The sequence below is a fragment of the Periplaneta americana genome, chromosome 15, assembly GCF_040183065.1.
Source record: "Periplaneta americana isolate PAMFEO1 chromosome 15, P.americana_PAMFEO1_priV1, whole genome shotgun sequence".
Lineage (NCBI taxonomy): Eukaryota > Metazoa > Arthropoda > Insecta > Blattodea > Blattidae > Periplaneta > Periplaneta americana.
The window spans coordinates 131,405,334-131,419,480 of record NC_091131.1 but is presented as its reverse complement, the minus strand read 5'-3'; the positions used below and the strand labels follow the sequence as shown (position 1 = coordinate 131,419,480).

General features: G+C 35.7%; 1 protein-coding gene across 2 annotated transcripts in view; it reads right to left on the bottom strand.

The window, feature by feature from the left end:
• Positions 1–14,147, bottom strand: part of LOC138715336 (aminopeptidase N-like) — a 129,271-nt gene that overhangs the window by 91,908 nt on the left and 23,216 nt on the right. The window contains exons 2-3 of one of the 2 annotated variants that reach the window (XM_069848149.1): positions 9,998–10,289; positions 3,684–3,887 (exon numbers count right to left, since the gene is read on the bottom strand). In XM_069848149.1, the coding sequence (XP_069704250.1) occupies positions 3,684–3,887; positions 9,998–10,284 (491 nt within the window). In that variant the 5' untranslated portion in view covers positions 10,285–10,289. The remainder of the gene's footprint in view (positions 1–3,683; positions 3,888–9,997; positions 10,290–14,147) is intronic. The other variant, XM_069848150.1, reaches the window with a different exon arrangement.

The following is a 14,147-nucleotide window of genomic DNA, read 5'->3' as shown; positions in this document are numbered from 1 at the left end:
ATTCGTTTCTCTTCATTTCGTCGTAATGTCAATGTTTCTTCCCCATACAATGCCACACTTACACAAAGTACTTCACTAGCTCTTCCTTAGTTCTTTTTCTAGAGATCCGCAGAAGATGCTCCTTTTTTCTATTAAAAGCTTCCTTTGCTCATGTTTGCAGTTTTTCTTGGGAAGGATAAATGCGATAACTTCCCGTTGCTTTCCGCACACCACTGTCTTTTTCGCATCTCATTAGATCTCAGGGGGTCCAAGCGTGGAGATGAGGAAAGCGGCTTTGACTAATTGGGCCCTCCGGACTTCACCGAAATTCACCGCAAGGGTTAAATATTATTTCTATCAGGATGTTTGACCCGATCAGAGACCGGAAATCCCAATTATCTTTTGCCCCCCGCATTCTGGACTAGCTTCTACAAATCACCAGAAAATCTTGGAGGGAGATTGGGCCAATTTTTCCGCAAATGTTTCCACACTTGTGCCCTCGTAGCTCAGCGGAAGAACGTCGGAATTTAGATGTCAAGGTCTCAGGTTCAATTTCTCGTCACTACTTTTCATTTTATTGTGGTTCAAGATAGTATAATGTAATAATATAAAAAGGAAAACTAACACCAGTATTATGCAACTGTATTGTTCCAAACCTAATATTAAATTTATGTTATTTATATCGATAAAGAACGATAAGTGAATATAAATCATAACTTGAATATTATTTATGTCGCTAAAGAACGATAAAATATAAATAACTTTAATATTATTTATACAGTGTCACTGAAGAACGTTAACATAATATAAATGGTAAATATCGGTTTGTTTAATTAATATAAGATTTATTTTATTGGGTTATTTTACGACGCTGTATCAACATCTAGGTTATTTAGCGTCTGAATGAAATGAAGGTGATAATGCCGGTGAAATGAGTCCGGGGTCCAGCACCGAAAGTTACCCAGCATTTGCTCGTATTGGGTTGAGGGAAAACCCCGGAAAAAACCTCAACCAGGTAACTTGCCCCGACCGGGATTCGAACCCGGGCTACCTGGTTTCGCGGCCAGACGCGCTGACCGTTACTCCACAGGTGTGGACTTAATATAAGATATTATATAATATATGTTTAATTATTTAAATAAAATAACCTATTTTACGAAGAAAATGGTTATTTGTATTATAATAATTACTTACATAAAATACAGATTATTTATATCGCGAAAGAAGAATAACAGAATATAAATAACTTGGATATTATTTATAACGCTAAAGAACGAAAACAGAATATAAATGATAACTTGAATATTATTTATATCGCTAAAGAACGATAACAGAACATAAAAAATGTGAATATTATTCATATCGTTAAAGAACGATAACAGAATACAAAATATTACTTGAATATCATTTATATCTCTAAAGAATGATAACAGAATATAAGAAATTATAACTTGAATATTATTTATACCGCTAAAAGAACGATAACAAAATATAAATAATTTGATATCGATAAAGAACGATAACAGAATATAAATGATAATTTGAATATTATTTATATTGCTAAAGAACGATTAAAAAATAAAATGAAAACTTGAAGATGGCCCGAACCCACAACCTTCGAATCATTAAGCAAGCACTCTACGGCTGGTCTACAATACTTCCATATTTCCGGAACTGCTTCTACAACCACATGCATTGTGTAACATCGCCGTGACCCGAAGTGGAATTAGATAATATTCGCTGTTCACGAGTGCGGCAACTTTTTTTCTTGACAACTGTACATTAAAGATTTTTTAAGTGAAGGTTCCCCTACTTTCTTAATTTATGTCTAGATTAAACTTAGATTCTTTATAGGCGTATGTACTTTTTTCTCTACGGATCGTCTCATATAGTCAACATCCCAGTTAATCGAGAGTTTACTATAGGCCTCGTATCATCCCATTGTAAAATGCAGGGGTAAATTCCGGAAATTCGTACAAGTACTGAATACAAGCTAACATAGTCAGGTTGCAAAATATGTCTTCGTTACAATTATTGTTCTTCGCCCTCTCCAAAATGAAATTGTAGCCAGAAGTTTCTAACTTGAAGTAGGTACATCCTTTTGTTTAACTTTTGAGGCTCTATTTAATTAGTTATACTTTTCTAAGGTTGGAGGTATATATTCAGATGGAAATAAAGTCGCATCACCCAAATATCGGAGTAATCAGAAGAGTTCGAGTAATTTCCTAATAATGATGGATGTTTCAAAGATTTCTCTGTTCCATTTCAGTCACTTGTGAAGCTGTCACATATAAACGCTATGGGTTATTTTGTGTTTAGGAAGTGTGAAATCGACGGGGTTTAATTAAAAATTAAAAAAATCATTATACGATGCATGCTTCAAATTACTTGAAAAACGATATGTTTTATATAATAAAATGTGTTGTTCGGACTGGTGATGTATTTGTGCTGTCTGCTGTGAACCAGAATACACGAAGAACAGTATCTCTTTAAAGTGACATTAAGTGACAAGAGAATTGCTATAGCAGCACGTGAATATGTGGTGGTGGGAACAGGTAAGTATCTTTCGAAAACTGATTGAAGGCAGAAAGCTCTCACTGGTTTTTACATAGAGGAATAACAAAAATTTCGCACTTAAAGTTCTTTTTAAGAGCATTTAATATACTAATACACTACGTAAATCCTGAAAGTTTATATAGTGGAAAAGAAATACACATGCAAAGCGCATCCCTCAAAGTAAACGCGCGCTGTTTATTGATGCTAGTTCAGGATATCCCTAGCTATAGGAAGCCATTATGGCGTGATTTTTTGTTTTGTTTTGTTTTATTACACAAATATATTAACTAGAAACAACTTTACGAATCAATCACTATAGTTCGTGGAGTCTGGATTTGTGCGAAGCGGGCCTCGCACCTCACACTTCGTATGTGTCGGTTCTTAAAAACGAAGACAAACGAAGACTTAAATCAGAAATAGCCGAAACTATTCCGGAGTAGTGAAGGTCGTCATTTTTAACCGGTATGGTGTGCGTTGAAAGTGCAAACCGTACCATTGAGCCCATTTTTAAGGTAGACCTACCATTAATTCTGAATGTTAAATGGGTGAAATATTAAATCCAATTTGGCTGAAGGAGAACTAATGAATGAAGTTGTTATGCAGAATAATGCGACTCCGCCTACATTCAGACATTCTGTGCTTTAATTACGCAAAATCTTCGACGACAGAATAATTATATAGGGTTTGTGGCCTCCTAGATCCCCGGACCTAAATCTCTATAACTTTTGTTTGTGGACTACTCTTAAACAAATAGTACAAGCATAGAATCTACGTAATCCAGAGGATTTAAAGGAAAATATTCGTCAACGAGTTTTGCAAAGCTAGGCCTACAAAATTAAGTTCACGCAGTTTCCCGTAATATTTTCGGCCCGATTCACGCATATTTAAGAGCAGAAAGCTAACACCTCGATCATCTGGTGTAATAGTAAGTACAATTTAATTATCTCTATTTAAAAAATAACATCCGAGTGACGCTGCACATTGCCGACATCAAAACACTACAGTCTGACTGATGGACATCATTTATACGAAGTGATGCTTCGAAAAACACCTGCATTTATGTGTACGCAAAATTCCAGGTTTGAAATATCTCTTCGACTAAATGCTTTTCAATATACCTAAATAAACAAATTATACTTACAACTTACCCATATTTATCTCTCATCTTAGATGTAGGATAACTGTTCGTGAATAGTCCACCAATAGTGATTCGTCTTTCATTTCTTATCTCACCACTGAATAACACGTGTAACTGGAACTCTGTATTGTTCTGGATTACATTTGCGAGGACCAAGGACATGGTGTCATCACTTCTATTTCTGGACATATGATTAATTTGGACTCCTTCGCCCCTGCAATAAAATCAAGATAACTAATAGATATGGATACTAAATTAGGTTATGTTTGCGTTAAAATTACGTAAGTATTGACATCCTTTAAAAAGAGGTACACATATGCAGAAAGTATAGGGACATCATTTTATTTTTACTTCAATTTTTATTGTATCTGAGTTTTGAATGTACTTCACTCCCACCCCTTCTATTAATGAAGTTCCAACTGTCCTCTACACAGAACCAAGGCCACATATAGTAAACAGTACTGAGTCAGTGAGTATAGTACATTCCAGAAATATGTTCGCGTTTTCCAGTGAAGAAAGATCTTTCAATTTTGAATCATATTTTCGCATAGGTACTGTCGTCCGTTTGCCTACGTCGCATCCCGATTTCCCCCACCTGCTCCTGCTTCTGCTCGCCCCTCTGTAAAGGCTAGTGGCTGAGCTGTCTTAGCTCTTTTCTGAAAACATTAATTTATGCTAGGAATTGGACGTTTACGTAATATTATACAACTGTTTAAAATAACTGAAATAAAAGTGCCTCGTTAAGTAATTAACTCTCACGTGATTTCCCCCCTTTCTACGACCCTGCGACATAACCACTTGGACGGACAGTAGATAGCATGTCTGAGTAATTTTATCTCTGCGGATCGGGCAGAAGTGAAGATTGAATTTACAGTACGTAAGGTACTTTTTTATAGAGTAGGTACGGAATTATTTCAGCATGAGTTACTAGTACGGAGAACGAAACTGGCAATTGGAATTAGGTACAATAGTCTATAGTGCGATAATATGCACAAAGAACTGAAGCTTGTATCGAAATGAACGGCCACCATTTTCAAGGATGTGTTTAAATATCCATATTATGATTATTTTTCAGTTTAATTTCATTCTCTATATTGTACGCTAATGTGCTGTAGACAGAATAATATACACTGCATAATGAATACGTTCGCATGGATAACTCAGTTCGTGAGTAAAAATACTTATTGTTAATACTGTACTGTATGTTGATTAAACAAAAACCTAATGAAAATTATCAAACTAAAAATTGCGATATTTCCTAGTTTACGTAAATGGATGAACTACTTTTCTTCCCTCCTATACCTAGTAAAGTGATTTGTTTGTATTTTACGCCCGTATCATCTAACTCCTGTCGTGAAAGGGGGTAGCAAACGGAGTTTCCGGTTCTCAACCGTTATCCAAAGGTACAGCCAGGTTAATATTGAAAATGTTAGTAAAAATAAAATGATGTTCCTGTATAAAATGTCGTGTATTTTGGTAATAGCCAAGCGAGTGATGCAGACTTGCAGACATGTCACTATTTTCATTTTGTCATTACCACAAGTGTAAAGAAAAAATTTCTAATGCTACAAAATATCGATTGCTAGATTGTCACGGAAATATCCGTTGTAGACTCAGAACTTAGTTAACAATATTGGGGATTCAAAAGCGCACAAAAAACAGTACCTTGACATACATTGGCAGTACAGTAACCCTCAACCCTATTGTGTAATCTGAATGTCAGGCCAAAACTTTGCAACTAATTTCCCTTTAAAATGAATTGTTTCGAACCAGAAAACTTGAGAACTGGTCTTTTGATTTAAGGGACTGTACGAGAATTAATTCAGCCAACAAATGTAAGTTTATACTTTTATTTTGTTTAATTTCTGTATAATTTTGATTTACAGTAGGTACTTCAGGAAATTTTGTGGAACTGCCTCATCCAATTTTATTAGGCTATGAGGAACATTGTTGAGTCCGAAGATGAACAGTGAACTTAAATGCCGTATTTCGTTCTTAATTTTGAAATCTCTCTGTTAGAGAAAGAGGGAGACTATCACTGTTAGAGAGATTTCCAAATTAAGAACGAAATACGGTATTTACGTTCACTGTTCATCTTCGGACTCAACAATGTTCCTCATAGTCTAATAAAATTGGATGAGGCAGTTCCACAAAATTTCCTGAAGTTACCTAAAACAAAATTATGCACAAATTAAACAAAATAAAATCATAAACTTACATTTGTTGACTGATTTAACTCTCGTACAGTCTCAATAATCAACATTTAGAAGAGGTTTAGAATTTAGTTTTTCACTCTTAACAAAGATAAAATGAAGTGTATAAGTATCATAAATTAAAAATGATGTATTTTTGATAAATCCAAAATATGACCACATTTGTACGGACAAAAAAAAAAAAGTGATAGATAGTCTCCCTCTTTCTGATCGAGCTTTTATGAAGAGCTGCACGCATCACCTGCTCAGATGACTTAAGTAGAGGACCCACTTTTATCTTGGCTACCACTCACCAAAGACGAAGTTACTGAACTTCAGGCGAAACCTGTAGTTGAATGACCTTATTTCGAGGTATCTAGTTTTGACATATATAATAATTATTAAAACTAGGGGAAGGTAACGTGTTATTTTTTTCGATTCCTTACATGGCAGTATGTTCTTCATTCTTTTCAATATTTCTCAATACTTAAATTTTGCTATAGGCCTATATATACTTTTACTATTGCAGGTAACTATTTCTCTCTTAAGTTATATTCTCTTATCTGCCTCCATGTATATGCAAATTTAGTATTTTATTTCTCACATTTCCATTTAATTGTTGCCTTGGAATTCTTGAGTTGTTTTATTCGATTACTTCTATTACCTCGTTCCTTGTGTCAAATCGTCTGAGCTTTTGAAACAATCCCCTTATGTACCGGTATCTGAGAGGATGTGAATAGACATCTATGTGACACATCCGAATTTTTCATTTCTGCCTTGACGACAAACTGTAAGTGGACCTGCCGATACAATACGCCGCATCAATGTTGGTGATGCTGATTTCATTCTAGATTTCATTCTATATTAGCTGAGTCGTGTTGTCTTTTGTTGTGCATTTTGTCGAAGTGAAAGATTAACATTATCAGATATTTATTTCACAACTAATACATCTACAGTATAACGTACGTAATGTTTCAGAAACCACATCAACCCGTACATGATTTATTTAATGTACGAGTATACGAGTTGCAGCGGATTGGGCAACACTCCGCTCGTATCTCTGTCTCTCTTTCTCGCTTTCTTAACAACTAGCACTTGATAAAATCAAACCAGGGTTTACCTTCTATATGCCAAGCCACAGAATACTAATTTTCATACTCGTTATTTTCCACCTGAAGTCGAAGATTCATCCTACTCTCGAACGTTGAGTGTTGTATATACTGAGTAACGCAAAAATCACTCGACACAACAAAATCGCATCTATTTTTTGGGGGTTTAAATATTCAAAATACTTTCCTCCTGCATTAGTGAAACAAATTAATAGTCAGTCAACATTCTTGAGATAATACAGTCAACCTATGACAAAATTATCATTCCTTGGTCATTGCCATTTTAAAATACAAAATCAAGTAGATTTTGCGACATCAAGTATAATACGTGTTATTTATTTTTTGTTACTATTAGTGGAAATAAAGCTGCAGCCAGGAAGTCAAAAGGAGAATAGCAATGGCAAAGGAAGCTTTTAATAGAAAAAGAACAACTTCTGCGGACCTCTGGAAAAAGAATTAAAGATACTAGTGAAGTGCTTTGTGTGGAGTGTGGCATTGTATGAGCCAGAAACATGGACATTACGACGAAATGAAGAGAAACGAATAGAAGCATTTGAAATATGGACATGGAGAATGGAGCGTGTAAAGTGGACAGACAGAATAAGAACTGAAGTTGTGTTGGAAAGAGTGGATGAAGAAATAATAATGCTGAAGCTGATCAGAAGGAGAAAAAGGAACTGGTTGGGTCACTGACGGAGAAGAAACTGCCTACTGAAGGATGCACTGGAAGGACAGATGATAGACTAAGAGGAAGACTAAGAGGAAGGCAGAAAATAGGAAAGATTGAAGAATTATGAGTTTGCTGTGAAGGACCTCTCCACGGGCAGAACACTTATGTATGTACCAGGTGGTTATAATTAAACTGACGGTGTTCGCCGTGGTACAGCATGGACTGTAATAATTGTAGGAATGTGAAACCTCGTAATACGCTAATTAAGCAGTGCGCTCGCGAATTATACCAAATAATTAGTTCTGAGTTCTGTGACCAGGTGAAAATATGGCGCTGTAAGCAATCAGAACGTGGTATGGGCGCAGGAAAAAACGCAGAAAAGATCAAACATATTAATACCTTGCGGGCCTGTTAGGTATAGGGGACCTGCTTGTGCAAGACGTGATTCCAGCTTTGCAAGAATGCAACTGTGACCACACCATTAATTTCAAGATGGTGCAACACCATATGTCGCTTGCCAGGTGAAAGATTTGCTGCGAGAAACTTTTAGTAAGGACCGCATCATCTCTACGCAATTTCCAGATGCATGGCCTTCAAGATCCCCCAACCTAAATCCATGTGCGATGAAAGAGTAATGGAACGGAGAAAAATTCTCTCCGGCGCCGGGATTTGAACCTAGGTTTTCAGCTCTACGTGCTGATGCTTTATCCACTAAGCCACACCGGATACAACTCCGAAGCCGGTTAGAATCGTCTCAGATTAAGCTCCAACTCTTGGGTTCCCTCTAGTGGCCGCCCTCTGCACTACGTCATAGATGTCTATGAACGCAGGACCGAAGTCCACACATGTGCTGAGGTGCACTCGGTATGAGTGACTAGTTGGCCGGGATCCGACGGAATAAGTGCCGTCTTAAATCACGAAGTGATATAAATATAAAATTATATATATATATATATATATATATATATATATATATATATATATATAAATCCATGTGGCTTCTGGTTGTGGGGATATTTGAAAGATCGTGTCTACGAGGGACAGATCAGGTCTCTGCCTGATCTAAAAACTAGTATACATATCGCTCTGATTTCACTTAATATACTGCGAGCAACTGTCGATCATGCCGTGTTTGGATGCAACATGTTGCTGAGGTGGGAGGCCATGTTGAAGTGTTTGTGACCATAGTTCCTAATAAACGTACTAGAACCACCGTTATCATGTGCTTGATCTTTCCTGCCTTTTTCCTGCTCCCATACCACGTTCTGACTACTTATAAAGCCATAAGCGAAATAAGTGTAGTGCCAAAAGGTATTTGTGCAGGTATGAACCTGTCACACTCGTGGGTCTTAGTTCGAACTTAGGGTTAAGATACAAATTAGATTTACTTTAAATGTTATTTTAAGTGACCATGCTTCATTTAATTTAGGATGCTCCTTGTTGTTGTTATTATTATTATTATTATTATTATTATTATTATTATTAATTATTGTTTTTATTAGTTGTGTTTATTATTGTCATTATTAAGTGTAATTAGTTACCACTGCCACCGGGTATACACCCATTTGCAGTGTGAATAAATACATACATTTTCATACTGTGGCAAAACTTGCAACTAATTTTTTTTTTTGCATAATTCGCGAGTGCATTGCTTAATTAGCATGTCTACGAGATTTCACACTCCTAAGATCATTACAGTCCGTGCCGTGCCACACCGAACATCGTCAGTTTAATTATAACCACCTGATATATATTAGAAAAAATTTAGTGTGAATAGTCTGTTCTGGAATTTGTTGTTTCCTCATTTATGTTTCATTCCCTGTTAATGTATTCTTCAAGTTGATTTATTTTACATCGGATTAGGCGAGATGTGGCATCCCACTTTTTACAGAATGTATTTTTTTTTTTTTACTATTATGCAAGATTCTAGATTTAATTCTCCTGAATGTCATTAGTCTAATTTACAAATTTCTCTCTAGAATAGCTGTCAAATCATTTCCAGTGATTGTAATGTGTTCACGGAACATATTTACATATTTCGTTATACTTAATATTTATTCTAATATTATTGCGCGAGTTTCAGCGGTTTTAGCCCATAATTTAATTTAGATAAATGTCCAAAAGAACATCATGTTGTGTCTTAAAATCCTTATGTCTTCTGTTCTAATATATTGTTCAAGAATACTACCTTTTTCTATTAGTTTTTCTTTAAATGTGGGCCATGATCTGAATTTTATGGTCAAATGCTAAGAAAATCTTTATATTGTTCGCCTTAGAAAAAAATTAAGGAAGCTGTTGCGTACATTACAGTAAACATTGATGTAATTTTAATGCTATTTTGTAGGTGACTCACTGAATGCTGATGTTAACTTGGTGAATGTTGAGAACTTCATGAGCGTGCAGGATTACAGTGCTTATGGACTCGTGGCAAGTGACGTTGATCAGAACGCTACCGTTGAAGTAACCATCTCTGATGCGTGGAAACACCTTCAGCTGGTAGGCACTGGGTCGCAGCGACTGCGGGAGGCGTGTGAGGTTTCTCCGTCTCAATAATCCATCACGCTGTAAAGCATCTTTCGGTTGAAAATAGCAAGATGTCGCCGCTACAAGCGCCAGGAACGTAGCAATGTGAACGTACATGTCACCTGCAAGATAAAAGTATGCCATTGTCCTCATTTTAAGTAAAAAAAAAAAACAAGTTATTTAAGTTACACTAGACTTAAATAACTTACAAATACGTCGAACTTTCGATAATGCGTAATATCAAAATCATCGCATAGTGTATTTCATTGAGTTTCTATTAAAGACATCAACATCTTGAAAGACGTAGCCTAATTACAAGTTCTACTATCCAGTTTAGGTCCTACATTTCATGTAACTTGGGCGCTTGCCACATAGAGACTGCATTCGTGACTGATAAATTATTGTATCGAATTTTACTTAAGTTTTCTTTTCTGTTTCGCAAATAATCTGGATTTAAACAAGATTTACATAGACAAAATAGGTCACTTTTGTATTAAGAATTTCTGATAGTATCACCAAAATCTAGCAGCTAACAAAATGTCCTAAAATGTAGTCATTGCAGCCGTTTTGTTTTCAATGGCGAAATAACACAATAGGGAGTTGAACTTACAACAGGAAGTATTTATGCACATCAGAACTTTGCTAATCGAAAGTTAATATGATAGTCATGATTAGAAGAGTGTATTGAATTCTCATAGCTGATTAAATATGGCTACTCTATGTTTTTGGACTGTACGTGCATATACTGTATGTATATATATATATATATATATATATATATATATATATATATATATATATATATATATACTGTATATCACACACACACACGCACGGAATTCCGAGGTTCATTGCCGCCCTCACATAAGCCCGCTATCGGTCCCTATCCTGTGCAAGATTAAGCCATTACCCGCTAAAATTATTCCAAATAATTTTTGTATTAATAATTGACATATTTCTATTCAGTGGGATGATATTACACCGAAAAAGCAAATTTTATAAATTTTCTGCACATAGAGTTCTTACAAATGACCGTCCCATAAATGGAAGATTGGCACATTGCATTAGCAGAATTAACATAACATATACATTATTGTAATTTTAACTTTGCGTGGTTATTGCTTGAATGAGGTGATTTTGTGGGTCAAACTTTACGTCCATGCTCACCCTTCCACCCAAAAATTTACTACCTTGAAGACCTATACACTTTGGTGTGGACTCAGTCTTTCATTGATATATGCTAGAACTAACTTCCTTCGAACATCCAAAAGTGAAACATTTTCTTCTTTGTTGGCAATTTGGTAGGTTCGCCAAGCATTTAAAACCATTATATCAATCATCTGAATAGAAAGAGCCACCACCATTTTTTGAGTGGACCCGAATGCGATTCAATGATATTTGTTTATGCAGCAAGTCCATTCCACCCATATGCAGATTATATTCTTGTATAGCTTTTGGGATGGATATATGTATTTCTTTCTTCTCTTTCTGAGAATATCTACGAACATTAGTGATTGGTTCTACTGCACTCAAGTTAGTATCCACAGTGACGACTTTGTTATCTTTCTATTTTAGAATCAGTATCTTATTTGTTGCATCGAATCTGAAGTCGCAAAGTCCTCTCTGTTCCTTCTTCTCTATGTCTTTAGTAGACATGACTGGACATTTGCTAGAGCGATTGTCCCTCATTGTCCCTATCGCTTTGATGTACCTGGCTTTCAGGGTTGTTAGTGCATCTACACTAGTGAAAAAGTTGTCAAAAAACAACTTGATCTGTTGTGTCTTGTCCTCTGAAATTACACTAGTGAGCTCAGAAATTACTCTCAGGCCTAAAGATCCTTCTTGATTGTCTGTTCTTCCACAATATGGTAAAAAATTATACAGGTAACCATTCGAAGTACATAAGCATCATATCTTGTATCCAAATTTGATTGCCTTGCCCCTCATGAACATTTTTGACGGGTGTCTACCATAGTAGCGAACCATCATTTCATCTAAACAAAGTTCACAATGAAAAATTTCAAATTTTAAAAATTCTTCTCGAATAGTATCAAAAAATAGCTTCAATTTATAGATTTTATCAAATTAATCAATTTTTGAATTATTATTCAGATGGAGGAACTTCTTGATTTCTCTGAAACGAATTTTTGGCATCGATTTATAAACGAATCCAATTTCTACATCTGGAGCTTGTTCCCAGTACATGTCTGCCTGAGGTAGTTTGTGGTAGCCGGAAAGCAACAAAATACATATAAATGCCTTTAGTTGCTCCTTATAATAATAATAATAATAATAATAATAATAATAATAATAATAATAATAATAATAATAATAATAATAATAATAATAATAATCCGTGACGCTACAACCTATAAAGGGCCAAGACCTACCAGCCGGCTGCTGGCATCATGGCCACATGCCAAAGCAGAATGGAGGTATCGTGTGGTTAGCACAATGAGCCACCCAGCCGTTATAGCTGGTTTGCGTAAGAGAATTTGGCTACCTATCGTAGCTCCCCAAGAGCATCACGATGCTGAGCGGGCACCAGTCCCATACACTGGCCGAAATTTCATGAGAAAATTTCTTCCCCCATGAGGACTCGAACCAGCGCGCATTCCGTAACGTGAGTCCTAGGCAGGATGCTTAGACCACGACGCCACGGCGCGGGACTTAGTTCCTCTTTACTTATAAAAAAAAACCAAGATGATTCTTCTGATTAGCATAAATTTTACTCTGATTTATAAGGATCCCCAACACTTTGTCAGAAAAAAATTCCTAAAAAATATCTACTACGCTTTTCCCATGTAGATAATATAAACTGTCCACAATTTCACAGTAAAGGCTCATTCATAATGAAAATTAAACATAACGTAAGCGTAAACTTAACGTTACAGTAAAATCAAGAAGTCATACCATCATTCACGATGGGAACATAAACATAACAGCAAACATACTTGGTAACCATGGAAACATAACAACGACGCCATTTCCTCATATTCTGTCGTATACTTCAGCGCTCCACGATTGTGTTCTGTTTGCAAATCACGTAAGCATAAGCATGAAAGTTTGGAGTTTGCAGACTTTCATGTTAACGTCTTACGGTAATGTTTATGTCAATGCTTATGTGAATCATTGTGAATGATCCCATTTGGTAGCCTGGGCGCAAACTTCTGTGTTTATGTTACGGTTATGTTTAATTTTCATTGTGAATGAGCCTTAAGTACTATCTGCACTGTAAGTTGCTTCATATATTATCATTTGGGCCCTGCTGTCACTTGTAGCTCAATTTGTTTGTTTGTTTGTTTTTTTTTTGATGATGTTGGTTTTTGAGTACCAGCACATGTTTTTCTCTTTTTATTATGAGGAATTTCTGAAGCCAATGGAAGAGTTTCATATGTTCCACCATTTACTGATAATTCTTCAGTTCTTACAAATACTTCTATTATTCCAGCTACATCTTGCACTTCACTTTCAGTGAGATCATTCTCACGCACATCTTCCTCGTCAGTTACTTCATCTGGATCTGGGGGTACAATTACAACCTCAATATCATCCACAGCCTGCTCCTCTCGTTCCAGGTCTTCCATAACACTCTGTATCTGTTTGACTTTTAGACTCTTAGTGTAATAACGTGACATAATGTCGTTTACTTATCTGAAATAAGAAATATAATAATGTTGTTTACTTATCTGAAATAAGAAATATAATGTCCGTTAGGGTATATAATGTAGGTCTACCATACAAGTGTACTAGTCTATAGTAAATTTGATGCCTTTATATCTCGTTAATGAGTCTCAGAAAATTGAAATAGTGATAAAATATCGCTAAATCATTCGTGTAATACAATAAATAATGAAACCTGGAACTGCAAGTGTACAGTATTACGCCAATGTCCCAAAAATGGGATGTTATAGAAAAATATGTATAATAATTACCTATGAGTTAAAATGAACGACGTGTTGTATTGTAGTACTTCGTAG